General features: G+C 32.9%; 5 protein-coding genes across 8 annotated transcripts; 2 read left to right on the top strand and 3 right to left on the bottom strand.

The window, feature by feature from the left end:
• The first annotated feature begins 339 nt into the window (after positions 1 to 339).
• Positions 340 to 3,748, top strand: LOC142628342 (protein AGENET DOMAIN (AGD)-CONTAINING P1-like). 2 transcript variants are annotated; one of them, XM_075802450.1, is made up of 3 exons: positions 340 to 603; positions 2,279 to 2,756; positions 3,412 to 3,748. In XM_075802450.1, the coding sequence occupies exons 2-3, from the start codon at positions 2,304 to 2,306 to the stop codon at positions 3,436 to 3,438; spliced, it is 480 nt and encodes a 159-aa protein (XP_075658565.1). In that variant the 5' UTR covers positions 340 to 603; positions 2,279 to 2,303; the 3' UTR covers positions 3,439 to 3,748. The 2 variants fall into 2 exon arrangements, with proteins under 2 accessions (XP_075658565.1, XP_075658566.1); XM_075802451.1 differs by having other exon boundaries at positions 379 to 603; positions 2,301 to 2,756.
• A 1,732-nt stretch (positions 3,749 to 5,480) lies between these two features.
• LOC142627298 (putative pentatricopeptide repeat-containing protein At1g56570) lies at positions 5,481 to 9,320 on the top strand. Of its 3 annotated transcripts, none has more exons than XM_075801124.1 (3): positions 5,481 to 6,647; positions 6,811 to 8,068; positions 8,481 to 9,320. In XM_075801124.1, exons 1-2 carry the CDS (start codon positions 6,036 to 6,038, stop codon positions 8,020 to 8,022), a joined length of 1,824 nt encoding a protein of 607 aa, XP_075657239.1. In that variant the 5' UTR covers positions 5,481 to 6,035; the 3' UTR covers positions 8,023 to 8,068; positions 8,481 to 9,320. The 3 variants fall into 3 exon arrangements, with proteins under 3 accessions (XP_075657239.1, XP_075657238.1, XP_075657237.1); XM_075801123.1 differs by lacking the exon at positions 8,481 to 9,320 and having other exon boundaries at positions 5,481 to 5,659; positions 5,778 to 6,647; positions 6,811 to 8,441; XM_075801122.1 differs by lacking the exon at positions 8,481 to 9,320 and having other exon boundaries at positions 6,811 to 8,441.
• Positions 9,321 to 17,777: 8,457 nt separating this feature from the next.
• On the bottom strand, positions 17,778 to 18,216 carry LOC142628366 (uncharacterized). The gene is made up of 2 exons (XM_075802479.1): positions 18,078 to 18,216; positions 17,778 to 17,974 (listed from the first exon to the last, which is right to left on the bottom strand). Exons 1-2 carry the CDS (start codon positions 18,214 to 18,216, stop codon positions 17,778 to 17,780), a joined length of 336 nt encoding a protein of 111 aa, XP_075658594.1.
• A 1,968-nt stretch (positions 18,217 to 20,184) lies between these two features.
• Positions 20,185 to 20,898, bottom strand: LOC142627580 (uncharacterized). The gene has a single exon (XM_075801454.1). It carries the CDS (start codon positions 20,800 to 20,802, stop codon positions 20,344 to 20,346), a length of 459 nt encoding a protein of 152 aa, XP_075657569.1. The 5' UTR covers positions 20,803 to 20,898; the 3' UTR covers positions 20,185 to 20,343.
• Positions 20,899 to 22,662: 1,764 nt separating this feature from the next.
• LOC142626690 (uncharacterized) lies at positions 22,663 to 23,390 on the bottom strand. The gene has a single exon (XM_075800399.1). It carries the CDS (start codon positions 23,289 to 23,291, stop codon positions 22,821 to 22,823), a length of 471 nt encoding a protein of 156 aa, XP_075656514.1. The 5' UTR covers positions 23,292 to 23,390; the 3' UTR covers positions 22,663 to 22,820.
• Positions 23,391 to 27,859: the final 4,469 nt, after the last annotated feature.

Raw genomic sequence — 27,859 nt, 5'->3', positions numbered from 1 at the left:
CGAAGGTCGCAGATCGGCGATCGGAGGTCGCGGATCGGCGATCGGAGCTCGTGATCGGAGAGGAAGTTGATCGAGAGGCAAAGGGAGAGGGAGAGGGAGAGTTGGAGAGATGGGTATAGAGAGAGAGAGAGCAAAAATCATAAATGAGTAGGGAGAGAGAGAGCGCTAATTATATCTGAGTAGTTAGAAAAATAATAAAAAATTGAGGAGAATTGATTATTTAATTAAAAAAGATAGTAGGATAGATAAACTGATATGAGTGTTTTATAAAATTAAAAGCGTAAAATAAAAAAAAAAAAATTTTAATATAAAAGTGGACGTATATAATGAACAGACTGACGTGGATGCTCTTATAAATTTAAAGCCAGTCACCATCCACTTCTCTTCAATCATAAAGTACCTCTCTCACTCTCTGCCCCTTTATCTCTCTCTCTCTCTCTGTCTCTCTCTCTCCCTCCCAAATAGTGATCTGGGAAGTGGGAGGAGGGTTGGGGTTTTGTTCAGAGACTCTAAGGAGAAGAGTGGGTTTGCGAAGGAGGACCTGAGGCTGCATAGGGAATGAGTTCATGAGGGGTTCCGCCATTTGAGGAGGAAGAAAAAGAGGTGGGACTTTCTTTTCTTTTCTTCTTCTTTTTTGTCTTTTTTGTTTTTTGTTTTTCGTTTAAATTGGTTTTTCTTTTGGATAGTGGTTGTGGTTTTGTTTGGTTTGGCTCGAAATGGTTGTGGGAAGGTTCAGTTGGGGTTTAAGGTTTCGGTTTGTGTTTTTTGATAAGTTTTTGATGATGGGTTCAGTTTGGTGTTTTGTGTTTTTGTTTAGTTTTGATGGAAATGGTTCTGGGTTTTTTAATTTTAATTTTTGTGGAAATAATGGTTTTTTTTTATTATTGTTATTATTTGAAATGGTGGTGGTGATTTTGTTTGATTTGGTTTGAAATGGTTCTAGGAAGATTTAGTTGGTTTCTGCTATGAGTAAACTCGACACTCTTTGCCAAATGATTCTAAGATCACAAAAATCAATATTTTCATATGGCAATTTATTTATCACTGAGTCACTCTTAAGGGTTCTTCTCTTTTCTAAAACAATGGTAGAGTTTCTAAACCTCAGCTTGTTTACATTGGTCACAAGAATGTTTTAGAGGAGGAACTTCCTGATTGTTGAGACATACTTAGTGCTTGAGAACAATAAACTCATTGCAGGTATTAGATTCGGGAGTTTACTATGATGGTTTTTCCCAATAAATGTATTTCTTATATGTGTAATATGTAAAAATAAAAATTAAAAAAGTCATGTCAATTAAGGAAATAAGGGAGACTATGACTTTTTTTTTTTTTTTTTTGAGAAACACACACACGCACACAAATATATAGGGGAGAGGGATGAGATAAGGTAATACACTCACACGCCAACACCAAAATTGCATGTAGGGAGAGTGACTTTGAATAAAATAGAACGATGGAAAAGAGTACATGTGGCAGATCTTGACTAGTCTGTTGTGATCCAGATCCATACCAACCCCAAATTTTTGGAATTAAGCCTTTGTTGTTGTTGTTATTGTTGTTCCCTTTCTTTGGCTAGTGTGTGGTCAAAGGTTGAATGCCTGAAGCTCTTAAAATTAATAATATCTGATTTAATAATATTCATTAATAGCATCTAGGATGCATGGATATTCCATTTTTGCTCATATTCACATATCCAATATGTATCGTACCGATATTTACTGGATACCTCTGAGATACAAACCTAGTCTTTTTTCTTTTCTTTTTTTGAAAAAAAAAAGTACCAATACATCCAGAATACACTTGTGATACAGCTTGAATACCATAGTAACTCAACCCCCCGATAGTGAGAGATGGCCAAAACTTGGAAAATTTTTCATTTATATTGTTTATATATTAGTTTCATTGTTGAACACTTATCTAGTTAAAGTTTATTTACTTTTTTTGGATCTTGGTTTGTATTCTAAACATCCATTAATGGCAATGGATTCACTTTATTATGCATTATTGCTCTTAAATTGATATATGCTTAACAATATATGAAAAATAAATGCTTAATAATATATTAAAAATATAAATAAAATATATTTAATAAGTAATTCATACACGTATACCTAACATATCGTACCCTAGGTTTTTCAAGGAATTTTGTGTCCCTGTACCCACACCCATATCGTACCCAGACCCATGCATCTTAGATTAGCATATTCTACTTTGCTTTATACATTCCCTGTAGAAGTCATCTTTGGCTCAGGTTTTTAATGTAGTTCACATTTGTCAGATTTAAAAAAATTGAATTGCAGAACATGTCAATCACAAAGGAGGTGAAGGCTAGTGACGCAACAGCACAAAAAATGTTCAGCAAGGGGACACTAGTTGAGGTTAGCAGTGATGATGATGGTTTTGAAGGTGCTTGGTTTGCTGCAACTATTGTTAAAGCAGTGGGAAAGGACAAGTTCCTTGTCCAGTACCAGAGCCTGAGGACTGATGATGATTCAGGCTTTCTAAGAGAAGAGTTTGATACCCTGCATATTAGGCCATGTCCACCAGAAACTCTTGTTGTTGATCATTTCAGTCTTTTTGAAGAAGTCGATGCTTTGTACAATGATGGGTGGTGGGTGGGTGTGATTTCTAAGGTTCTTGGTGGCTCAAAATACTTAGTTTACTTTAGGGACACAGATGAGGAAATAGAGTTTAAGCATTCTGACTTAAGGCCACATCAGGACTGGATTGATGGAAAATGGATTATGGCTTCCCAGGTATGACTTCTCTATACTTGAAACTGGAGAACCTTTGTTGATCTCATTCTGTACTTTGGTATTAAATGGGGTTGTCCGTTTTGCAAACTTGGCATGGCTTGCTCAATGTTACTAGTAATTTAAGGTAAGTTCACAACCATTTGGTCAAATTCAGGTTTTGGGCAGGGAGCTAAATAATTGACAGTGCAAAGTTCAGTTATTATCCAAGATTTTCTCTTTGAAACTTGAATTTAATTAATTATTTTTGAACTCTGCCACAATCCACCTATTTGGAAAATTTGGAAGCTGGTCAAAATAAAGTGAATTAAAAGAATACAAAAGAGGTAAACCTCAATGAAATTTGCTAAAGCCTTGGCCAGCTTGTTGTGATTCTTTGATCTAAAAGTATTATCTGATAAGCTGCCCCACCTATCATAAGAATTGACTACTCCATGCATGCGCGAATGCAATGGGAAGGAAGTGATTGTGTCACTTTTTTTGACCTATATGATTCTTTTTCCTCCTAATTTTCTGTTTCTGACCTTGCACAAGTTAAGCATTATTTAACCCAAGCAATCCTATATATATATATATATATATATATATATATATATATATATATATATATATATGGTATTGAATTTATACTGATGGTTGGCATATTAATTCATGTCAGGCTCTGATGAAGTTGCTTTACTTGTGATTTCTTGAGAAATCAAGAAGGCATCCCTTGTGTACCAGGAGAGATTGCATTACATCTGAAGGACTCTGCTTCTTGTAGCAGTGGAAGTCAACTGATGATTTTTTGATAAACAAATTGCAATTTTTAGTAGTCATTTTCAACTTGGTAGCCTATTATTAGGCATTCTCAACGATTTGTTTAGACTTTACCAATTAATTGGAAGCATAGTTTGACTTTATGATCCAAAGCAAAAAGCTAATGATGTAAATGCTTTCAGGTAATTTCTTATATTGTATTGGCAACTGACCAGCGAGTCAGTGACTGTTCTCAATTTCGTTCTGCGTGAAAAGGGTTTCTCTAATACTGTTTATTCCTAATCATTCATCCTGCAAAACAAATTAATTTCAGAAGCCTCTTTAACGTTAGATGGCTGGAAGTTCTTTTTTTTCTTTTTTCTTTTTTAAGTTTAGATACATGTGATTGAGTGTTACTCAACTGATAGTCCTGTGATTTTGTATTAAGCATCAAATAGAGTTGTCTTTTAAGAGTTCTATCTGGAGTCTAGAGTTGTCTTTAAGAGTTCTATCTGAAGTCTACTCTGGCTGTGCAAAGCCAATATATACATCAATAATATTAGTGAAAAATGTTTACGACTGATAAGGTAGCAAGTTGTGATTTTTATATAATAAAAATATAAGGTAGCAAGTTGTGATTGTTATATAATAAAAATGTTATATTAGAAGGGAAAATTTAACAAATGCCCTAAGAACATTTGTTAGGGAATTATTTTAAGAAAATTTTTATGGGAAAATTTTTTTTTAATGTTTTGACAACTTTTAAAATTTCTCATAAAAATAGTATAAAAATTTGCTTAAAATAGTTTATTAACAATTGTCTTAAGATTTCTCGTTAATATGATCCATATTAAAAATAGAGTCATTCACAGCTTGACACTTCAACAAATTATGTAAAAGATCAACAACTTATGTAAAAGATTTGTGTTCCCGGCAATGCTCAACCTGCAAGCTGGTCAAAAATACGATTGGGTGTTGTTTCTTTCCCATGTTTGGCATTCTACTTTGGTACAAACCTTGTGCTGGATTCTAGCATGAAATCATGTTCCTGACCGTAACATCAATGTCACTCCTCGAGCCACAGATGTTTATGTTGTATAGCAAAGTACCACCCATAAACCAACCCATGCATCATCACAGGAGGTGAGTCTGTAATGGGGTTAAAGAGGGTTGTTTATGTTTTTGATCAATTAAATGAAATGTCAACCATCAAAGATTCAAAGTTGCAAAATTAGGTTCATACAATCTTGGGCCATCAGGCCATACTGGGGCACTACTCATTTAGCATGAGTAGCAAAATGAGTGTGGATGTCTGGTGCATGACATCCCACAAAATATATATAATTCAACAAAAGTGGGTTATTCAGCGGATTAATAAGGATGAGAGGGAAAAAATCTCAAAAAAATAAAGGAAGAAAATAGTTAGATGTGCATTTTCTTTTTTTTGACAAACAAGCAAAGAAATCCTATGAAAGTAGCCCTAGAATGCTAATAAGAAGTTTTGAATCCAAAATCTCATGAATATCATGAAGTCTTATGAACCACTATATTATTCTCTTGAACAAAGTTATTTCAAAGAATAAAATATTAGTGACCCCAAAGGCCCAAAAACACAAACTTGAGAGGTCCACTATTGATTTGGTAACCCTATGGAACCTATACTTTTATAATATACTCCCTTACAACAGCATACCAAATAAGAACACAACATAAACCGAAGGAGACTTAAGCCTTGTTTGGATTTTGATGAACTGAGTTAACAAATCTGAGTTTTGTTAACTCAAAATCCAAAATTGGTAGAATCCACAGGTAGTGACATTGTTTGGGTGATTTTCAATTTTTTCCCTCAGATAGTAAATCTCTTTTTTTTGAGATATTGGTTAACAAATTCAGACAGCAATAACATGTTTTCAAGTTATGGGTTACGTTAACCCAGTGGCAATTTTCCTAAATTTTCAGCACCAACGGGTCCCACAGCAGTGTGTAGTCCCATCCCCTGCTCGCTCTCTCCCATTCATCAGCGCACTAAACAAAGCTCACCTCTCAACTCTGAACAATCTCTTCCCGACCCTTGAAGCTCCAGTGCCGGCCCTTGACACTTCAGCATCTCCGCCGCTCCACAGCTCCGCCAATCTTTCTCTCAAGACCGACCCTTTTCAGTTTCATAGGTACCCAAGATCCGTCCCCCTTCATCTGTGAACAGTCACTTCCTTTAATTTATTTTATTTTGTTTTCCATTTTCTCCGTTCTGTTCTGTTCTGTACTGAGTGCTTCTTCACGTGACAGATTGGTTTGGAAATGAAAAACAATCCAGAAAAGAAAATGACACAAAAATAGGTCCCATGAACTGTTATTACCTGCTACCCTGCCCTCGAGCATTTCTAAGTTAAGAAGAACAGTAAGGAATAGTGTATGAAACCGAACTCACTAGCCAACAAGACCAAACTATAAAAACTTGATGAAGACCTTCTTGGAATGCCCAGATTTCCGCTATAAGAACTTCAGTTACAGACGCATTTTTGGGTCCCTACTTGGCATGGAATTATGAGCACTAAAAGACTACTTTCTACGGCTGCTTTCCATGCAATCCCACCCATTATCCGAAACTCTCTTCAATGGGCCCACAACTCCACCACCCAATTGAACACACCTTTTTTACCAAAGGGTCCTTCCGTATTAGCCACAAACCTCATCAAATCATACTCTGAAAGGGGCTTGATAAAAGAGGCCCGGATATTGTTCGATGAAATGCCTGAGAGAGATGTGGTTGCATGGACTGCCATGATTGCTGGGTACACGTCTTGCAACCACTACAGCCATGCATGGGCTATGTTCTGTGAGATGGTAAGGAATGGAGTGGAGCCAAATGCTTTTACTTTGTCCAGTGCTTTGAAGGGTTGTAAGAGCATGAAGGCTCTTTCATATGGGGCATTGGTCCATGGCTTGGCCATCAAGCATGGCATGAAGGAGTCTATGTATGTTACTAATGCACTCATGGATATGTATGCTACGTGTTGTGTTAGCATGGACGAGGCATGCATGGTCTTTCAGGAGATAGATGTAAAAAATGCTGTTTCATGGACTACTTTGATCACTGGTTACACTCATAGAGGTGATGGCTATGGTGGGCTTCGAGTTTTCAGGCAAATGTTGCTGGTAAGTAGTTGAAACAACCTCAAATTCTTTGAAAACACTTGGGTTCCAAAGCTCACTTTTTGTTGTGTATCTACAATTGAAAAGGTTTCAATTTTTAAAAAGAATTCAGCTTTATATATATCTTACAGTATACATTAAGTTCTTGAATTTATTTGGCAAACAGGAGGAAGCAGAACTCAACCCATTTAGCTTTTCAATTGCTGTTAGAGCTTGCACCTCAATTGGCTCATACGCTTTGGGCAAGCTAATACATTCAGCAGTGATTACACATGGGTTCGATACCAATCTTCCTGTCATGAATTCTATCCTAGACATGTATTGCAGGTGTGGTGGTTTATCGGAGGCAAATCAGTATTTCCAAGAAATGAATGAGAAAGATTTAATTACATGGAATACCTTGATAACTGGTTATGAAAGATTGGACTCTACTGAGTCTTTACATATCTTTTCACAAATGGAGTCAGAAGGTTTTAGTCCAAATTGCTTCACATTTACCAGTGTTACAGCTGCCTGTGCAAATTTAGCCGTATTGAATTGCGGACAACAGGTTCATGGAGGAATTGTTCGCAGAGGCCTTGACGGGAACTTGGCATTGGCTAATGCACTTATTGACATGTATGCCAAGTGTGGGAGCATAAGTGATTCACGCAAAGTTTTTAGTGAAATGACTTGCAGAGATTTGGTCTCTTGGACTACTATGATGATTGGATATGGGGCTCATGGATATGGAAAAGAGGCTGTTGAATTGTTTGATGAGATGATCAGGTCTGGTATTAGACCTGATAAGATTGTGTACATGGCAGTTCTGAGTGCTTGCAGCCATGCTGGACTTGTAGATGAAGGTTTGAGGTATTTCAAATCAATGGTGGGTGATTATAATATTACTCCAAATCAGGAGATTTATGGCTGTGTTGTGGATCTGCTAGGGCGTGCAGGGAGAGTTGAGGAGGCTTATGAGCTAATGGAGAGTATGCCATTTAAACCTGATGAGTCTGTATGGGGGGCACTTCTTGGAGCTTGTAAAGCACATAAGCTTCCGAATTTGGGCAAATTGGCAGCTCGTAGGATTTTAGATTTGAGGCCAAATATGGTGGGGACTTACGTGATGCTGTCAAATATATACGCAGCTGAAGGTAAATGGGGGGAGTATGCAAATATGAGGAAGTTGATGAGAGGGATGGGGAGTAAGAAAGAGGCAGGGAGGAGTTGGATTGAGGTAAGAGACCAGGTTTATAGTTTTGTGGTTGGAGATAAGATGGGTTCTCACATAAAGTGGGTGTATGGAGTTCTGGATTTGTTGATTTGGCATATGAAAGAAGCAGGATATGTACCAGATTTGGATTGCTTAATACATGACCAAGAAGATGCAACTTGAAAAAAATCTGAAGTTGAGGGGTGGTTTGAATACCATATTGATAAAGGTAGAATGATTCTGGAACAATTTTTGGTTATTCCACACAACTTTAAATTGGGTATACACAGACAGAAAGAAGAAGGAATTGTGTATGAGGGGATTTGGTATTCCTCTTGAGACTTTCAATTTTGAAACATTTGAATCCAGTTAGTGGCAAAAAAGAAATGAAGAAGAAACTTAGCAGCATCAAAAAAAGGGCATTGTTTAATTAACCTGCACTAACAATTTAAGATATTCTTTTTTTTTGATAGGTAACAATTTAAGATATTCTTTTAATTAACTTTTCATTTTGTGCTGCAACCAATTTAAAAATGATAGACACTGTCAATGTACTAAGTTGTATTGTTAGTATTATGTGGTTATGCAATATCTACATTCTTTCCCTCTTCAAATTTGTTTTCAGTTGCCCTCTTTTGTAGAAGATGGAGTAAGAAATGAAGAGCATTATCAAGAATCGAGAAATATAGTGTTATATAAATATGGTGTCAGCATTTTAAACATATGGCAAGTACAAGCAGGAACAGACCAAACAGAGAGGTACAAGCCAATTAGACAGTGGAAAACCAATTCTTGTGCTGCTGCAAACTTCAAAATGGAAACATTGCAGGGTCCTGCAAAAACAATTAAGAGGAGTGAGCTTAACCCCCACTTTTTTTTTTCTTGGTTTATTTTTATTTTGGGATGGGAGGATCACTCATTATAATCCAACATACATGATACTAATTTCGGGGAAGAACCATCATCCTGGCGAGTACCTATCTCAACCAAAAAAGATCTGCAACATAAGCAGCGGTACATTTAACTTGCCGACAGTATCTGTGCAACAACATTGAAACATCAAACCCGCTTCAAGGAATCACAGACACACACACAGACACATCATTCATTGAATAATATTCCTACAATTATGCCTCTACATTTCACCGCTTGTATATACCAGTGTCCAAGCTCACCTCAGAAACCGATTCTGCCAAAACACATTCCCAATGCATTCAAGTTTCTAAAGGTAATCTGGTTCTCTGGTGAAATTCCACAGTATTTCCAATTGTGGTAGTGACTTGACTCCAAACGGTATTATACATTGGATGCATTGTCATTTGTGCCTTGGAAATAAAACATGTATTCCCCAACCATTTGACATCAAGTGCGGTAATGAATGAATCCATCAAAATGGTCTATCTGTAGCATTTGGACAACAAATGGAGTTCTGCTTATCGGAAAAGTCCACCGTTGATAATTCTTAACCCCAAATTGTCATTTTGTCTCACACAACTCATAACCTCACTCTTCACTTTACTCTTATAAGTTATTTGAAGTGTCATTTGAATTAGAGCTTATTGAACCATTGGCTATTTTTATCTAGCACAACTAAGACATAAGCACTACCTTCCTTCAAGTCTCACATGGGAGATGCATCATAGTCGTCACTGATTGTATATCACATGATTGTGGAATGTTAAAAGATAGCAAGCTCTGATTGATTAAAGTAGATTGTTGTGCAGAAAGGAATAATCAAGTTTTTGTTAAAAGGATTATCACATTCACGTGAAGTTGTGATAAGAGAATAATTTTAAGCTATGCTTTCTTATTGTAAATATATAATTCTTGAAGTTGGCATCAGTTTGGTACTTCGGTTCAATGCAATGATGGAGATGGGATAGTGGCACTGATATTACAAGGATTTCAGGGTGTAAGGACTGTGAACAGAGACCAGAATAAGTTTGTCACGTTTTTGGATTGTGAATATATATTTCTTGTAGTTGGCATCAAACATGAGTTGTAGTTCCTTTTGCATATCAAAATAATCTCTCAAGCTTTCTCAAATTTTTGTACCCAAAATTTCCCACTGAAATTGGTATTGACATAGCTGACTAGGAGAACTGCGTTTTTTTTTTTTAAATACCTGCCACGACTGAGAGAATAAACAAAAATTTTAGGCCAAACATTAGTTATTATTATTACAAGCATGATAAGTGTTTTACAAAATTTAAACTTCTAGCTAACATTCCTCAACAATTTTTTTTTTTATATGAATCTATTACCACAAAAGAGAAAAGTGTTACACTTTTTTATTCAAAAAGTAATCCTAGACTAGCAATGTAAATGAAAAACCATTGCACTATGATGCATCCCCTGATCCACCTCAACCAAATGAAATCCATCGCTATTCCACATCCACAAACAACAATTCCTCTATGCCCAATCTAGCACAAAACAAAGCAAACCAAGTCAAACCCCAAAAGCCCACATAAAACGAGTCCAAATCTTCTGTCTCATTTTTCCTGCTCCACTCTATACTCCACCAATAAAAACTTGCCACGTATTTACCGCATTAATTAAATAATACTATTAATTAATAACGGTAGCATTAATAAGTCAATTAATGATAGTATTTAATTAATGCGGTGAATACGTGGCAAGTTTTTATTGGTGGAGTATAGAGTGGAGCAGGAAAAATGAGACAGAAGATTTGGACTCACATAAAACACTTGCAATTGCCCAGCCAAACGATATTAAAATAAAAATACGATAAAACAAGAGAAAAGAAAACTTTTTTATATATATAAGTAAAATAAGAAATTTTATTTTTTAGAAAAACCAAGTACACTGGAAGTGCACTATAGTTGTTCTAGAATTGAAATTTCAAGTGGATAGAAACTAATAAATGTCATAATTAATTTGCTAAATCCAAATCATCAAATACAGTATCACTTGAAGTTCTAGCCATGTTTAAGCCAACCTGATCTTACGCCTGTTAAGAGTTGCATCCATTTCTTCAACAAGATCAACATAAACTTCATTATTGGCATATTTGGCTCTGTAGTTCTCCATGGAACACAGGATGCTGTTGCATCAATTTCAAGTTGGTCACGCACTCCAAGAAACCATATCTTTATCAAGCAGCTCATTGAGAAGCCTCAATCACATGAACCGTCTGAGTAATTCTAGAATCACAAATTATTTTGTAATTTTTTTATCACAATTTTGATATAGTAGATTGTGAGTGGTTAACTATCACTTACACATAGACTTATAATTTTTTATTTACCAATCACACTCTATCGTATCATAATTAATTATAATAAGAACAATTTTTTATTTACTAATCACATTCTATCGCATCATAATTAATTATAGTAAGAAGTTGTGAAAAATTATTCGATCCTAAACTTTTCCGAACTGTCCTGCCCAGCTACACAATCAAAGCATTCAAAGCAATCGTATTCCTTTCTGGCATCATATAATATATACACTTGGCATTATCCACACCTCCAAGATTCTTAACATAACCTGCCAAACATGAATGATGAAACCGAATCCTAAACAAGACTTTCATCAAACTGACCAGTTTGGCATTTTCCAAGATGCCGGGAAAAATGCTTTGTAAATAAGCCCATTATTAATACTAGTACCTTACTCAATGCAAACGTATAAATGCATTTATAACTAAACAAAATTTTTATTATAAAATTTTAAATAATTAGTCGAATTAATTTTTTTTAAAGCATATAGTACATGCATTCATGCATATATATATATATATATATATATATATATATATATAAATACATTTAAAATTAAACACAATTTTTATCATAAAATATAGATAATTAGTCAAATTTTTTTTTAAGTAAACATAATTAGTCACATATTAAAATTCTTACCTAAATTTAATACTATTTATGATCATCTTTTTTCTAATTTTTAATAAGATAAAACGTGTAGTGATTTTTGTTATGTGGTGATTTTTATTTTATTTATTTATTGAGAAACATGTGATGATTTTTATTGAGTATATATGATTGTTTTTTTAAAAAAATTTTATAGTTTATTACTATTAGATTCTTAGTATTTTGCACTCATTAACTCACTTAACTCAAAAATTAAAAAACTTAAGTAGACACATGGCACAAGCTTAAGTGGATAATTATGGTTTAGTTTCCACATAAATTTAGACACATGGCACAAAATTTGATTATAATTTCAAATTCTAATTCAATTTTTTTCTGAACTTTACCTATTAATATATATATATATATATATGACTTATAAATTTGAATTTTTTTTTTAGTTATATAATTATGTTTTTATGGTTTAATATATTAGACTCCTGGCTTTCTACACTAAATGAACTAATTTGACACAAAAATTTACAAATTTAGATAAGATGGGATACGTGGCTCAAAATTAAACTCTAAATTCAATTTTTACACTAAATTAATGCATTTAGCACAAAATTTTAAAATTTAGATTAGATGAGACACATGGCACAAAATTAAACTCTAATTGAATTCCAATTTGAAATTTAATTGGATTTTCTCTCTACTTTACCTATTATTATAGATTTATAGATTAACTCACTTAGCACAAAATTCTAAAATTTTGATTAGATGAGACACATGGTGCAAAATTATACTTTAATTGAGTTCTAATTTTAAATTTAATTGGATTTTCTCTCTGCTTTACCTATTATTATATGTATAGATTGTCAATTGGAGGTTCAATTTCATTAATCTTTTCATGAATTCTTCACAATCCACCTATTTCAGAAACAAAACCGTGTGTTTAAATAACAATTTTCAGTTTGTTTGAAAATATGTATGAGTGAAAAAATATGTAAAAATACTTATAATATTGTTTAAAAACTAAAAACATATATTTAAATACATGTACCAAATATGCTCAAAAATTCTAGACCTGCATAACAATAAAAAATTAAAATTAAAAAAAAAAAAAAAAACTACTACTTTTGCCACAACTATAAATGTGACATTCAGAGAAAAAATATGTAAAAGTGACTCACAATCAATCACAATTTGCCATGATGGCAAAAGTTGTGGTCATAAGTCATAAGGTGAAATACTGGAACAGAGAGGGTGGTAAAGCAACTCTCCATGTTGGAGTTAATAGTGTGATGCTGCTCTATGCGGCTCTCAGTTCTTTTTTTAGTCATTGTGGTTTGAGATCGGAGAGTATTACTTATTGCTGAAAACTGAAAACACTGTAACAAAATAATTTTTAAATGTGTGAATAGTGATGTGGGACTCATTTTTAATAAAAAAAATTGATGAAAAATACATGAACAGTGCGCGCACTGTGCACTTGTCCCCTGCAGCAGAAGAAAAAAAAAAAAACAAACAAACAAAAAAAACAAAACGCAAAACGTGAAAAATTTAAGTGAAATACAAACGCCCTCATAGAGTTTCTTTCAGAATTGGGTGTATAGAAAAGTTAGGTTCTCATGTGCTCTGCAGATGGACTTTAAAGTTGTTTAAATTTTGGTAGTTTTCCAGTGAATTTTGTTGAAGCTTCTTGAGAAGAATTCATGTACTATTTTGATGCTTTGATATAATAAAAGTTTGCAGAAAGCCCTGGCGAGCATGTTGCTATTCTGTGAACAAAGCATTTATGACAAGGAGTATTTGATTAGCTACCTGTCAGAAAATTACGACTCCTCCATGTGTCATGTGTGTGGGGGTATTGGTGAGAAACGTTGTTTCATAATGTGACAGTTTTATTTTTTTTTAATGAAGTACTATATAATATACAGGACTTAAAAAGTGTATTACTGTGGAATATATATCATATAAGGCTTAAGAGTATATAACTAAAAATGGAATAAGTGAGGGCATTGCTCAAACATGTCGAAAGGTTAAGGTTTGTTTGGTTGTGTTATTTAAATAATAATTTTTGTTATTTAAACAACACAATATGTATTTTTATAATACTTTTTTATTTATACATATTTTTACAACATTTAAACAAGCTAAACCGAACTACAATTATTATTATTTTTTATTTTTATTTTTTTACTTCAAGTTTCAGTTTCTAACCTCGCACAAGAATTAAAATTAGCCCAAACAACTGTAATTTCTAATTGTAAAATATACATATGGTATTGAAGTTTACACTAATGGTTGGCTAAATGTAAATTCATGTCATTCTCAAGATGTGATTTGTGATTGATGGAGAAATCAATAAAGTCATTCCTTGAGCACCTGGAGAATCCCCTTTCTTCTCAAGGGCGTTAATCAATGTGAGTTTCCTGCATAAAGACATATGGCACGTCAACCAAAAACTGGTTTTGGTGGTCCCTATTTTCTGATATTGATGGACCAGCCACCCCCTACTATGTGTGGTTAAATGAAAGGCAAGACTCAAGAGCTTGAAATCAATTTCATGTAGATTAGCTCTGTGGGCCGCTTTCTACCACATTTGAACCCCAAAGACTATTATCCATCAAGGAAAATTTAATTATAAGAAGACATTGTGAGAGTGATATAAGATGGGAAATAAAAAACAGAATTGAGTAAGATGGCAGTTTATGTAATTCTGTTTAAAACAAGGTAGTTTTTTCATTTGTTGCTTGTGTACTATCTCTGATACTGTGCTAAGAGTCAAGTGTAGCCAATATTTGTTGTAAATTTCAGGGTGGCTAAGCCTTGAAATGTTGAGCTGGGTGTTTGTTTCTTATTAGCTGCAACCAGCCGCGTAGTTATTGAACTGCTTGTAAATTGCTAATTGAAGAATGAAACTGCTTATTCATTTAAAAAACTTATAAAAAATATATATAAAAAAAAAGCAACGATTGGATCCAATACTCTAGTGTATTAGATCATTACGGTGATAACATGTATCTACCTTTTAGCCATGTGTCATCATTGTAAGGGATCCGGTGTAATTGAGTCATTAGACCCAAGCCAAGCCTTAAATAAAATAAAAAGTAATAGAAAATAAAGGAAGGATGGGAGAAGAGAGGGAAGGGAATTAAAAAATAAAAAAGAACGGAAGAGAATGGAAAAACTGTGCTTTGTTTGCTAGGGTGGAAGAGAATGGAAAATAAACATTGTGTAAAACAGTGAGTCCCACTCACTCTCCTCTTATTTGAGAAGAACTAAGATGGTGGGTCACAGGGTGAGGGAGAAAAACTGCTCATCACTTTTCCTTTCCTCCACCCTAATTCCCTGCAACCACACAACAAAATTGTTGTCCTTTTCTTCCCTCTGCCCTCAAACATAATGACAAACACATCAAACCAAAAAGGAAGAAGCACAAGAACAAGAGCAAGAAGGATTAGCCTTTCTTTTAAGTTAAGTTTTCTTCTTAGCTACACTCCAGTGTTATGGTTGTATCATTACTACATCTATCTACTTTTTTTTTTCTTGTTTCTTTATGTTTCCAACAGACATATTCTAGAATCTAGATTCATATTCCCCAAGCCAAAAAAAAACACTATTCTTTTGCAGGTTAGTTCAATAATAGCAACTTTACCGATGGTCCCTGTCCATGTAGCATATTATCCATTTAGATTTTGGATATATCGTTGACAAAAAACGAAACTTCCTTAGAGTCAAACAGAAGAAGAACTTCCTGACAATAATGTGTCAAAAAAGTGAGAAAGACAGGACAGCTAGTTTTTTTTTTTCCATTCCCAAAACTTTTTTCATCTGTTTTTTTTTTTTTTTCAGATTTTCTACTAACGTGTGCTTTAAGAGTACACAATAGTATACTATTTTTTAAAAAAAATTTATCAAAAATTAAAAAAATTTTACAACTTTTTCAATTTTTTATAAAATATTTTTAAAAATAGATAGCTTAATGTGTGCCCATAGAGCACACATTAACCAAACTTTTTTTTTTTTATTACTTCTCCCTATTAACAGCCTGTATTGTAATTGTAGCCGTGTCTTTTGCTGCAATGTACCCAGCAAACTGGTACATGTCTTTAAACTATGTTACCTACTCTAAATTTCTATAAATTTTAAAAGGGCAAAACTACATTTCTTAGATATTGTAACTAAGTAACTCAATTAAATTTAATAATAAATACACAATGTAATGCGGTTTCAATATATATATTTATAAATAGAAAAGAATCTCGTGTGACAGTATGAGGTTTTGCGATATAATACATTTTTAATAATTCTTTCATTTAGTCTTCCTCCTCATCCCCTTTTTTTTAGAAGATTCAACCTCATCCTTTAATTAGCGTCATGTGTCACTCTTCTTAGAAAGGTAAGTAGGTACTATTCTTTGTTTAACCTTCCACCTAAGGAAATTTTTTTATAATTTGATTCATTTAACCTTCCACTTAAGCAATGATTTTTGTGAATCAATAAGTTTTTTAATATTTATTTATGTTCAATAATAAATTATTTATTTCCAGAATATTTAAATTTTAATAACATTTTTAGGCCACCACTTAGCAAAGAATGTAAAATAAGTAGCAAAAAATCCCAAAATATTGTCCACCATAAATGGCTTGCCAACTTGTAAATGCCAAGTAATATAAGACATTGGGTGATAAAATCTTCAAAATCTAAAGTTTCTATGTTATCCCAAATTCCCAACTAATCATTTTATTCCACATGTTTATTCAAAGTGTCGGACCATGAGTTATGCCATTCTACCTCAAAACCAATTAATGTTGAGGAAGACACTCAATTCTTTTATGGCTTTCAACATCACACCATGCATGCTTGTTTTTAAAGTGGTTGTAGGGAGTCAAATTGTGATCACTCCAACAATCCCTCCCTTAAAATGACACTCTCGTGACTCGAACCCATAATCTTGGCTCTGATACCATTTTTCAAACTATGAGCTATGTCATTCTATCTCAAAACCAATTGGCGACGAAGAAGACACACTCAAATCTTTTATGATTTTCAACATCACACCACGTGAACCTGTTTTTAGAGTGGTTGTAGGGAGTTAGATTATGATCCCTCCAACACAAAGCTACGAGAGTCTAAGGTTTGATATGTGGCACATTTCTTGAGAATGAAAGAATATCTTTATTTAACCTTCCATCTAAGCAAACATAATACTACTTAATGAGTTACACAAATACTTTTTTTTTTTTACTGTTATACATGAACTAAAAAGAGATATTCATATGACCTTATAATATACCCATGCATTGAGCAAGACATCTACTTGTTGATCTCACATCTTTTCAATGATATGTTATATAATAAATGGGTTTCACTAACGTATGCCCTTAAGGCATACATTAGTAAACCATTTTAGAAAATATTTTATGAAAAAATGATTAACTGTTTTGATAATTTTTTTCAATTCCTCATTAAAATTTTTTTTTAAATGGATAATTAATATATGCCCTAAAGACATACATTAACCGAACCCTAAAATTTTGAAAACATAATACTACCTTTTTTTTTTTTTTGATACCATATAATACTACCTAATTAATGATTGAGTTATACATAAACTTTTTTTTTAGACTATATGCATGAAAAATAAAGAGATTTTCATATGAATTGATAATATACTCATGTATTTATATATATATACTCATGTATTGAGCAGACATCTATGTATTGATTTTAATTGGAGAACTAAAAATACAGCGTTAAGAAATCATAACTAAAATTTACACATTTAATAATAATATATCGTGTAATTAAAAAAAAATAGTTTGCGTTTTTATCCAAAGAGTATGATTACTTTATTAGAATTATTCTTCAATTGGGGACTGCTTGAAAAAACAAATCTTGGTAAACCTTTACAAGCATGGATCAAACAACTATCCTCCAAGCTATAATCCCTATTATCTAAGGTATCAAAAACTCTTCATAAAATTCTGTAAAGTTCACTTTTTTTATTATTAGTAACAGTGGTATAAAAGGTAACAAAGCAATGAAGCATCACAACAATAAACAGAGCTTTTTTAGAACTCATGCTACTTATGAAAATCAGAGATCTTTTCCATCCTCAATTTCAAGAGCTGAAACTGGCAATGTCCTGGACAGCCCTGTAAGACTCTTGATAGTAATTTTATTAGTTGGAGGATCATCCACAAAGATTTCATTGAGTGTAACCCAAATCATAAGCTCCTTGGCCTTGACCCCACTAAGCCTCTTGATTTTTTTGTGCTCAATATAAGCTGAGACTTCAGTGGCATAAGAAACGAGCTTGCCAATCTTTTTAAACTTGTGGGATATGCTCCTTTTCTGCCTTAGCCACACAAAACCAGTTTCTTTCACATAACCCACATTCCTCAATGTCTTGCAGAGGCAATAAGCCATTGGGCAAGCCCATTTCTGTGAGCAATAACTTTGACTTCTCTTGACAGAACTGATGTCCTTGGTTGTACTCAGCCTTGGCCTTGATTTCCTCTGTAACCAGAGACATTTTTGTGTTCTCTGTTTGTTCAAAGTGAATGTGTATGTGAATAACGTAGAATGGTTTGAGGAAGAGGTAGTGTTGATAATTGATAGATACTGTAGTCTGTGTAGTGGTGAAGCTGTACTTTTGCCCTTCCTTTTTCTTTTCTTTTTTTCCAAAATTCCAATCATGCTTTTAAGGTTTTTTTTTTTTTAATACAACATAGAATTTCTATTCTAATCTAATCTAAGTGTATATGTGTGTGAATTTCCCTCTTGAAAACTTGAATCTCGGCTCTTGCCCTCACACCCTACAAGCACTTATACTTGTGGAGTGACCACTATACCAAGAGTACGCGGCAATATCATGCTATTAAGGTTAACCAACATAAATATTGATGGGTTTGGTAACTTTAGTTAAGACACATTTAATATTCTTATATAAATATATATTTTTAAAAAACAGAAATTAAATTGTGTATAAATATTGAAAACAAGTACATACAATGATAATAAATGTGTGTTAATAATTTAACGAAAACTGAATTCTTCTATACTTTTAGGTGTGTATTACAATTTATAATTAAATACTTTTTATTCCTTAATATGTACCTTGTTACTAACAATACCTAATACTATTACTATGCATTATTTTTACTTATAAACTTCTTCTTTTTTGAGAATCAAACTAATTTTAGATTAAAATGGAAAAAAAAAAAAAAAAGTAGATCAAATACCATATACCACAATTGATGAGTATAAAGTGGAATATAGAAAGTAAGATTATTATAATCATTGTCATTCATCCAACTCCAAATTTGTGTGTGCAAATTAGTAAATTACTATAAAAAAAAATTTTGAAAGTGTGTATTATAATTATAATTGAATATCTATTATTCGTTAATATGTGGCCTTATAGTACTTATTAACAAAATCCAACATTGATTATATCTACAATTATCATTCATTTATCCAAATCCTAATTGAAGGATATTTAGGTTTGAGTAGCTACTCATTTTTCTTTAGTGTGTTTATCATTTTAAGCAAGTGTCTCTAGCTGAAAAAAATGGACAACATCATGAAGATTAGGGGAAAAAATTAGGGACTGAAGTCGTCTATATTTCCTAAGTAACTTCATCCTAAAATGCTAAGAATCGTATTCATCCATTTTAAAATGACTAAATTGGATTATATTACATCATCATAATTTTAAATAGATATCAAGTTGGTAAATATTAGAATTTTTTCCATTTGAAAATGAATTATTTTATGGTTCAAATTATAAATTTAAATGTGTATTTATTACCACACTGTCAAATCTAACAAATAAAATTGTAATCATGAAATGAAAAGTTTGTAATAGTCAATTTTTTTCTATTTTCAAAATAATTTTATATATATATATATATATATATGTATTATATAGTCAATTTTTGTTCAAATGTTGATAGCTTTATAAAATCTTATGTACACATTTCAAAAAAAATTCCTGAAAAAAAAAAAAAACAAAAAGAGAGGCAACATGATAATTTAGGTGAACCATAACAGGGCAGTTTGACTCAGTATGGTGCTTGTGTTTATGATACACGATCGAACAATTACGGCAGAATTTTAATAATAAAATATTGTACACTGATAGTTTAAATTTCTTTAAATTTATATTTCCCAAATATTGTAACTAAAGTACCATTTCATTAACAAAAATAATGTTATCTCTTTTATGAACAATTAAATACAATGGTGTAATTCACTTGTCAATAGACTCAATACAATTATATAATTGATTTTGATTTGCGAACCAATATATACCATTAAGAAATTTTACTTAATTTTACACATTTAAAAATATGTAATTAAAAAATTGCATTTTTATTCAAAGAGTTTGATGGCTTGATTAGCATTATTCTTTAATTGGGGACCAGTTGAAAAAAGCAAATCTTGGTAATCCTTTACCAAGGATAGATCTCAAGCTATAATCTTCAATAGCTATAATATCAAACAATGAAACTATTCATAAAATTCTGAAAAGTTCACATTTTTATTATCAGTAACACTAGTAAAAGACAACCAAAAAAAAAAAGCATCACAACATTATCGAAGATTGAAATTTAAGAACCTAAGAACAAAGTCTTAGAACTCAAGCTTCCCCTGAAAATCAGATTTCTTTGACAGCTTCCTTTTCCTTGACTTCCTCCTCAACTTCAAAAGCTGAAACTGGGAATGTCCTGAACAGCCCAGTAGGAGTCTTAAAAGTAATCTTTCCAGTTGGAGGATCATCCACAAAGATTTCATTGAGTGTAATCCAAACCAAAAGCTCCTTGGACTTAACCCCACTTAGCTTCTTGATTTTTTTGGGCTCAACATAGGCTGTGACTTCAGTGCCATAAGAAACAAGCTTGCCAATCTTTTCAAACTTGTGGGTTGTGCTCTTTTTCTGCTTTAGCCACACAAAGCCAGTCTCTTTCACATACCCACATTCCTCAATGTCTTGCAAAGGCAATAAGCCATTAGGCAAGCCCATTTCTGTGAGCAAAAACTTTGATTTCTCCTGACAGATCTTATCTCCTTGGTAGAGCTCAGCCTTGGCCTTCATTTCCTCTGTGATCAGAGACATTTTTTTCTTGGTTTTCCTCAAACTTCTTCTGGGTTGTGTTCTTGAGTGACTGCGTTGGTGAGAAACGTGGAGTGCATTGAGATTGAGGTGGGGTTGATAATAAATATATAGTGGTGAAGCTGTACTTTTGCCCTTGGTTTTTTCACAAAATTCCCATCATGCCATTACCGACATAAATCATGGCAATTTGGACAAGAACTGCTTTTGTAATTATTATATCTATTACCATACAGGTGAACATTGATTTATGTTATTTAGTTTTTTCCTGCACTAGAGCAAGATCGTGAATTTATCTATTATAATTGTATTCATCCATTTTAAAATGACTAGATTGGATTATATTACATCATCATAATTTTAAATAGATATCAAGTTGGTAAGTATTAGAATTTTCTCCATTTGAAAATGAATTATTTTGTAGTTCAAATCATAAATTTACATGTGTATTTATTTCCACACTGTCAAATCTAACAAATAAAATTGTAATTGTGAAATGAAAAGTTTGTAATAATCAATTTTTTTTTCTATTTTAAAAATGTATATGTATATATATACAGTCAATTTTTGTTCAAACGTTGATAGATTTATAAAATCTAATGTACACATTGTGGGAAGTAAAAGGACCCAAGCAGGCATCTGGGCCTTTGGGCCCTAATAAGGAGGGCCGATCTGTTCTTGCATTAAGAATTTGTTGGTACTGCGAGTCGGCCCATATGCCGAGGGTCCAAGGATACAGCCGAGGGTGGATTTATCCTCGGACAGATCCAAGAGAAGTCAGAGGTTCACTATGAAGGTCAAGACAAACTTCTGGAAAGACTGTTGGTTAAAAGGGGGAAACTCTGAGCCTTCAAGGTACACCGGTGTTAGAAAAATATCAAAAGCAAAGGCTGCCACCTCTACATTAAAGACTCTGCACCTACCTCCCTGGCCGCATTAATGGGGAAGTGACTCCTAAACAGTAGAACTGAAACTTCTGGTCACTATTCAAAGGCACTAAGAAAAGAAATATCTAGGGGGAGGAGGTTTGAGAAATACGTGGAAAAAGCATCAGAAAAATGAAGTATTTAAGGGGGGTGAAGGCCAAAAAAGAGAGAGGTCGGGAACGAAGAAAGAAATTAAGAATTGTAATCTTTAAGAAAGAAAGAGAAATAATACAGAAGTAGTCATCGGCTCACGTCCGAGGAGGTTTATTTGCAATTATCGTTTATTATATACAAGTGTTTGCACATCTTAGCCTGTTATTAAGTTCTCAGTACTTCTAATCTAGATTTCGAGCTCACACTCTACAAATTTCATTGTTTAAGGCTCATTGGGCCTAAGCCCGTAGTTGTCTTAGGGTCCAAGTGCAATTGTGTACTTACACCCATTTCAAAAAAATTTCCTGAAAAAAAAAAACATAAAGAGAGGCAACATGATAATTTAGGTGAACCATAACAGGGCAGTTTGACTCTGTATGGTGCTTGTGTTTATGATACGGTTGAACAATTACGGCAGAATTTTAATAATAAAAAATTGTACACTGATAGTTTAAATTTCTTTAAATTTATATTTCCCAAATATTATAAGTTTGTAACTAAAGTACCATTTCATTAACAAAAATAATGTTCTCATTTATGAATAATTAAATACAATGGTGTAACGTACTGGTCAATAGTGAATAGACTCAATACAATTATATAATTGATTTTAATTAGCGAACCAATATATACCATTAAGAAATATGTAATTAAAAAATTGCATTTTTATTCAAAGAGTTTGATTGCTTGATTAGCAATACTCCTTAATTGGGGACCAGTTGAAGAAAGCAAATAGCCCTTTAACAAGCATAGATCTCAAGCTATAGTCTTTAACAGATATTAATTATTAAACAATGAAACTCTTCGTAAAATTCTGAAAAGTTCACATTTTTATTATCAGTAACACTAGTAAAAGACAACCAAAAAAGAAAAGCATCATAACATTATCAAGATTGAAATTTAAGAACATAGTTTTTTTAGAACTGAAGCTTCTCCTGAAAATCAGATTTCTTTGACAGCTTCCACAGCTTCCTTTTCCTTGACTTCCTCTTCAACTTCAAAAGCTGAAACTGGGAATGTCCTGAACAGCCCAGTAGGAGTCTTGAAAGTAATCTTTCCAGTTGGAGGATCATCCAAAAAGATTTCATTGAGTGTAATCCAAACCAAAAGCTCCTTGGACTTAACCCCACTTAGCTTCTTGATTTTTTTGGGCTCAACATAGGCTGTGACTTCAGTGCCATAAGAAACAAGCTTGCCAATCTTGTCAAACTTGTGGGTAGTGCTCTTTTTCTGCTTTAGCCACACAAAGCCAGTCTCTTTCACATACCCACATTCCTCAATGTCTTGCAAAGGCAATAAGCCATTAGGCAAGCCCATTTCTGTGAGCAAAAACTTTGATTTCTCCTGACAGATCTTATCTCCTTGGTAGAACTCATCAGCCTTGGCCTTGATTTCCTCTGTGATCAGAGACATTTTTACTTGGTTTTCCTCAAACTTCTTCTGGGTTGTATTCTTGAGTGACTGTGTTTGTGAATAATGTAGAGTGGATTGAGAAAGAGGTGGGGTTGCTAATAGATATATAGGGGTGAAGCTGTACTTTTGCCCTTGGTTTTTTCACAAAATTCCCATCATGCCATTACCGACATAAATCATGGCAATTTGGACAAGAACTGCTTTTGTAATTATTATATCTATTACCATACAGGTGAACATTGACTTATGCTATTAAGTTTTTTCCTGCACTAGAGCAAAATCGTGAATTTATGATCATCATCAAGATTGAATGTTCCTTCGCTTTGTAGTTTGTTTAGCTACACACTTTTGGTGTGGATTTTTTTTTTTTTTTTTTTTTTTTATGAATGCTACTTGGGTTTGTTTAGCTGCACACTTTTGGTGTGACAGTTTTCTTTTTTAAATGTTGAGGAAAAAAAAGTATTATTAATAGGTTTTTTTAAGACGTTGAAAGGGTGTTTGATAGAGTAGTTTGAGATAAAATTTTTGTAATTTTTGTAATTTTTTGAAATATATGTGGGTAAAAATGTGTGTAATATTGTTTAAAATATAAAAATACGAGTTTGAGATAAAAAAAACAAACTGGCACTTATTAATACACTTTTAGAAAAAAAAATTAGTACCATTTTTATAAAAAAAAAATATTTAAAACGGTTAAAAACTCTTTTTTTTTAATCAGTTAAAAATTCAATGTCCATCCAAAAAAAAAAAAAAAACAAAGAAAGTGAGAGGCAACACTATAAGTTAGGTGAACAGTGAACTATAGGGGGCAGTTTGACTGAGTATGGGCTTGTGTTTATGATACGGTTGAACAATTATGGCAGAATTAAAGGGGGAAGCGGTGGGGATGAGGCAGTAGCCAATGAGATAACTCCACATGTAATACGGTTGGGTACACTAATTTGGCCAGCATCCACTAACAATTAACAAACACCCACCTAGATTTATCACACCAAAAAAAAAAAAACAAACAAACAAACAAACAACCACCTAAATAACTCTGTTTTTATTTTTTTGGCAACACATCTTTGACAAGTTGAGTATGAGTACCCCCTCAAAAAAAAAACAAAAAAAGAATGAGTACGTAGAATCTGCATTTCATTATGCTTCTACTTCTTTTTTTTTTTTTTTTATTATTATATTAAAAAATGTTAGCAAAATCTCAGTGTAGAGTTTAGTGGTGAAGCACATCATTTCCTTTGCATTTAGCGCTTGAGTTCGAATAATGTCTGATATCAAGATGGCTAAATCATGCACGATTAGGATTTATCTTACTAATTAGAATTATAAAGAGTCTTACTCTTATGATTTCACCTTTTTTTTTCTAAGATAAAAAAAAAGTATGAAGCAATCATGATATATTAATATTACATATCCTATCAAAAATATATGTAATATATAACACTCACTTCATAAAATGTGTATATCCTACATTTGAAAAAGTAAATGTGCTGTGAGATGTAAAATATATATATAATTTGAATATTGGTAGGGTATTCTTTTTTTTTTTTTTTAATGTCCTACTCATTGTACAGGATTCTTCCTTACGTTTGTCTTGATTTCTAAGCTCAAAGTTTCCAAGCGAGAAAACATTGGATCAGGAGCTGGCGTAAAAGGTGAGTTTTACGCTAGCCAATCCTGACATGCCATGTCACTAACTTCTTTCTTTTTTCTTTTCTTTTTTTTCAAGCAAAAAAGATTAAGCTCTCTTCTCTTCTCTCCTCCCCTGATCTCTCCGTCTCTAAATCAAACCCATGACCTCCATGGCAAGAGCTTCAAAGCTCAACACAAGCCACCAACACCATTGCCATGGCCAAAACTCCATGGTTCAACAAATAGCTGCCGCCGCGAGTCACCACTAAACTCAACTCCCTTTCTTCTCTACCCAGCAAACCCACACTGCCAGCCACCATAACTGTAAGCTCTCTCTCTCGCTCTCTCTCTCTCTTCTAAATTTATATATCTTTATCCTTGCCCTTATTTTCTGCGTATTTATTTATGAATTTCTCTTTGTTTTATTTTTTGTGGGTCCCAATAGATTTGAGAGACTCAGTTGGTAATTGTAGCCGATGAACAATCAGAAAAGGAGAAGAGTTTTCGGCTTCTGATCGATCGCTTTTCTCAGAATCATTGTATTTTGCTTTTGTATAATTGTTTTTTTGTTCATCTAAAGTTAGGGTTTTACTTTCCAATATTGGCGTTGTACTCTGTTCTATAGTTTGCTTCTTCTTCTTCTTTTTTTTATGGTTCCAATTTGTTCCAAGTGTAAAATAAATTTAATATAAATGGGGAGCCCTGGATTGATTAATCTAAAGACGATGTGATCAAGACCCGTGAACTTGCAAAGGTTCCGTTTTTATTATTTTTGTTGAATTGAATTTGTTTTGTTGATATTTGCTATTATGACCCATTATATTTGCAATTTAAGGGGTTGGGTTTGCAAAATTTGCAGAGTGTGGTTATGGGTTTGTCGAAGTTGTGGCACTAATTGTGCATTGTGGATCGCGGTGGTTGTGTGGATTTTAATGGGTTTGCGGTGGGTTTTTTATTTTAACGGTAGCTGGTTTTGTTCTTTTTCTTTTCTTGGCTGATGCAGTTATGAGTTTGAGTTTATGATTCGGTTGTGATTTTGGTGGTTGGAGTTGCGGTTGTTGAGTGGGTTACTGGCTAGCGGGTTGTGGTTGGTGAGTAGCTGGTTTTTTTTTTTTTTTTTTTTTTTTTTTCCAGAGGCGGTTGTTGAGCTTTGAAGCTCCGGCCATGGAGGTCATGGGTTTGATTTAGAGATGGAGAGATCAAGGGAGGAGAGAAGAGAAGAGAGCTTAATCTTTTCTGCTAAAATAAAAAATAAAAAATATAAAAAAAATTAGTAACGTGGCATGTCAAAATTGACTGGCATAAAACTCCCCTTTTACGCCTCTTTTACGTCAGCTACTAACCCAATGTTTTCTCCAAACGCAATGTTTTCTCTTTGCAATATATAGCTTGAGCTTTGAGGAGAAAGTACTTACTATCACATCAAAGTTTGACAATTCAAAAAGACTTCTTGGTTCCAACTTCCAACTTGAAAAATAATTAATTGCGGGACCAACTTGAAAGTGAATCTTTAAGGCACACGTTTGGCATCTAACAACTAACATAAAAAATGCTAAAGATGGTTCTTAACTGTCTTATTCAACCAAAGAAAAAAAGATGTAATTTAACTATCAAGAAAGTACTCATTTGAATTTTGCACTTTTTACCTAACTGAAGGACACGCCTATGAACTTCTATAGTTCTATTGGTCAGCTTATTGTGATAATCCATTTTCATTTAGTAAATATTATGTTGATGATTATATACTTATGGATACAAGAATTTCTTTTATAAAAAAAAAAATGTTAAATTATAAAGTACTGCCCTTAAAATTTAAGGGTGTTTAAATTTTACATTATAAAGTGTCACAATTTAAATTTTAACTCCTAAAGTTCTATTATGCTTGTATCAACAACCCCTCCATTCATATTTTTAGTTAAGTGTCACATAAATTTGCCACTCTTGTTTAGTTTGTCCAGTAAAACGATGTAACATCATTTTTACTATGCCATGTCATTTTTAACTATTCAAATTTTAACCTTTTTTTTAGTATTAAAAAATTATGTGACATTATTTTATTAACATAAATAGAATTAAGTTTATGTAACACTTAACATAAAATATAGATGAGCAAATTGTTAATACAAACGAAATAGAATTTCATGGATAAAATTTAAATTCTGAAACTTCAGTGTAAAATCTAAACAATCCCAAATTTTAATAGTGTAGTTTGCAATTTAACCAAAAGTATATTCAAAATGATCGTATTCTTGTTAGTGTAAAATTGTCTATAGATAATACCCAAATAAATTAAGTTGTACTCTTCTCAAAATATATGTTCAATGTAAACGTGTCTATAGATAATGGTATTACCCAAATAAATTAAGTTGTACTCTTCTCAAAATATATGTTCAATATTCTTTCAGCAATTTGTTAACCAAATTGTATTCATATGGCTTTTAAATCATTATGTACATGATAAATAATGATTAACAAGATATGTATAATTCACTTTTACAAATAAAGGGATTAAAAAAGAGAAAATATAATATAATAATAGTTCTTTAAATATTATTATTTTTATGAATAAGCAATTCTTATTAACTAAAAGTGGAACAAATACAGCTCAAACAACTCAAAGAACACAAACAGCTAAGCTGCAAACACCATATTGACATAACAATCCCAAAGAAATCCCAGATGCTCATAATCCCCTACCCATCTAACTAAAAAAAGGTCACACAAATAGATCTCCCAAACTCCAGACATACTTTCAATTCTTGCCACATTGACCACAAAACAAAAGAGAGCAAAGCTTCAAGCCTGACAACAAACAAAGCGAATTTATGGTTGAATACTTAATTTAGAGCATAGAGCATGATCAGTAACTGAAGGATTAAGAGGAAGAAAAACTCTAGTCCTCTCCATCTCAAATCTTTTATGGCATGTTTGGATGT

This window comes from Castanea sativa, chromosome 3 (assembly GCF_040712315.1).
Source record: "Castanea sativa cultivar Marrone di Chiusa Pesio chromosome 3, ASM4071231v1".
In the NCBI taxonomy this organism is placed as follows: domain Eukaryota; kingdom Viridiplantae; phylum Streptophyta; class Magnoliopsida; order Fagales; family Fagaceae; genus Castanea; species Castanea sativa.
The sequence above is the reverse complement of the archived record's forward strand: the minus strand, read 5'-3'. Positions and strand labels throughout refer to the sequence as shown.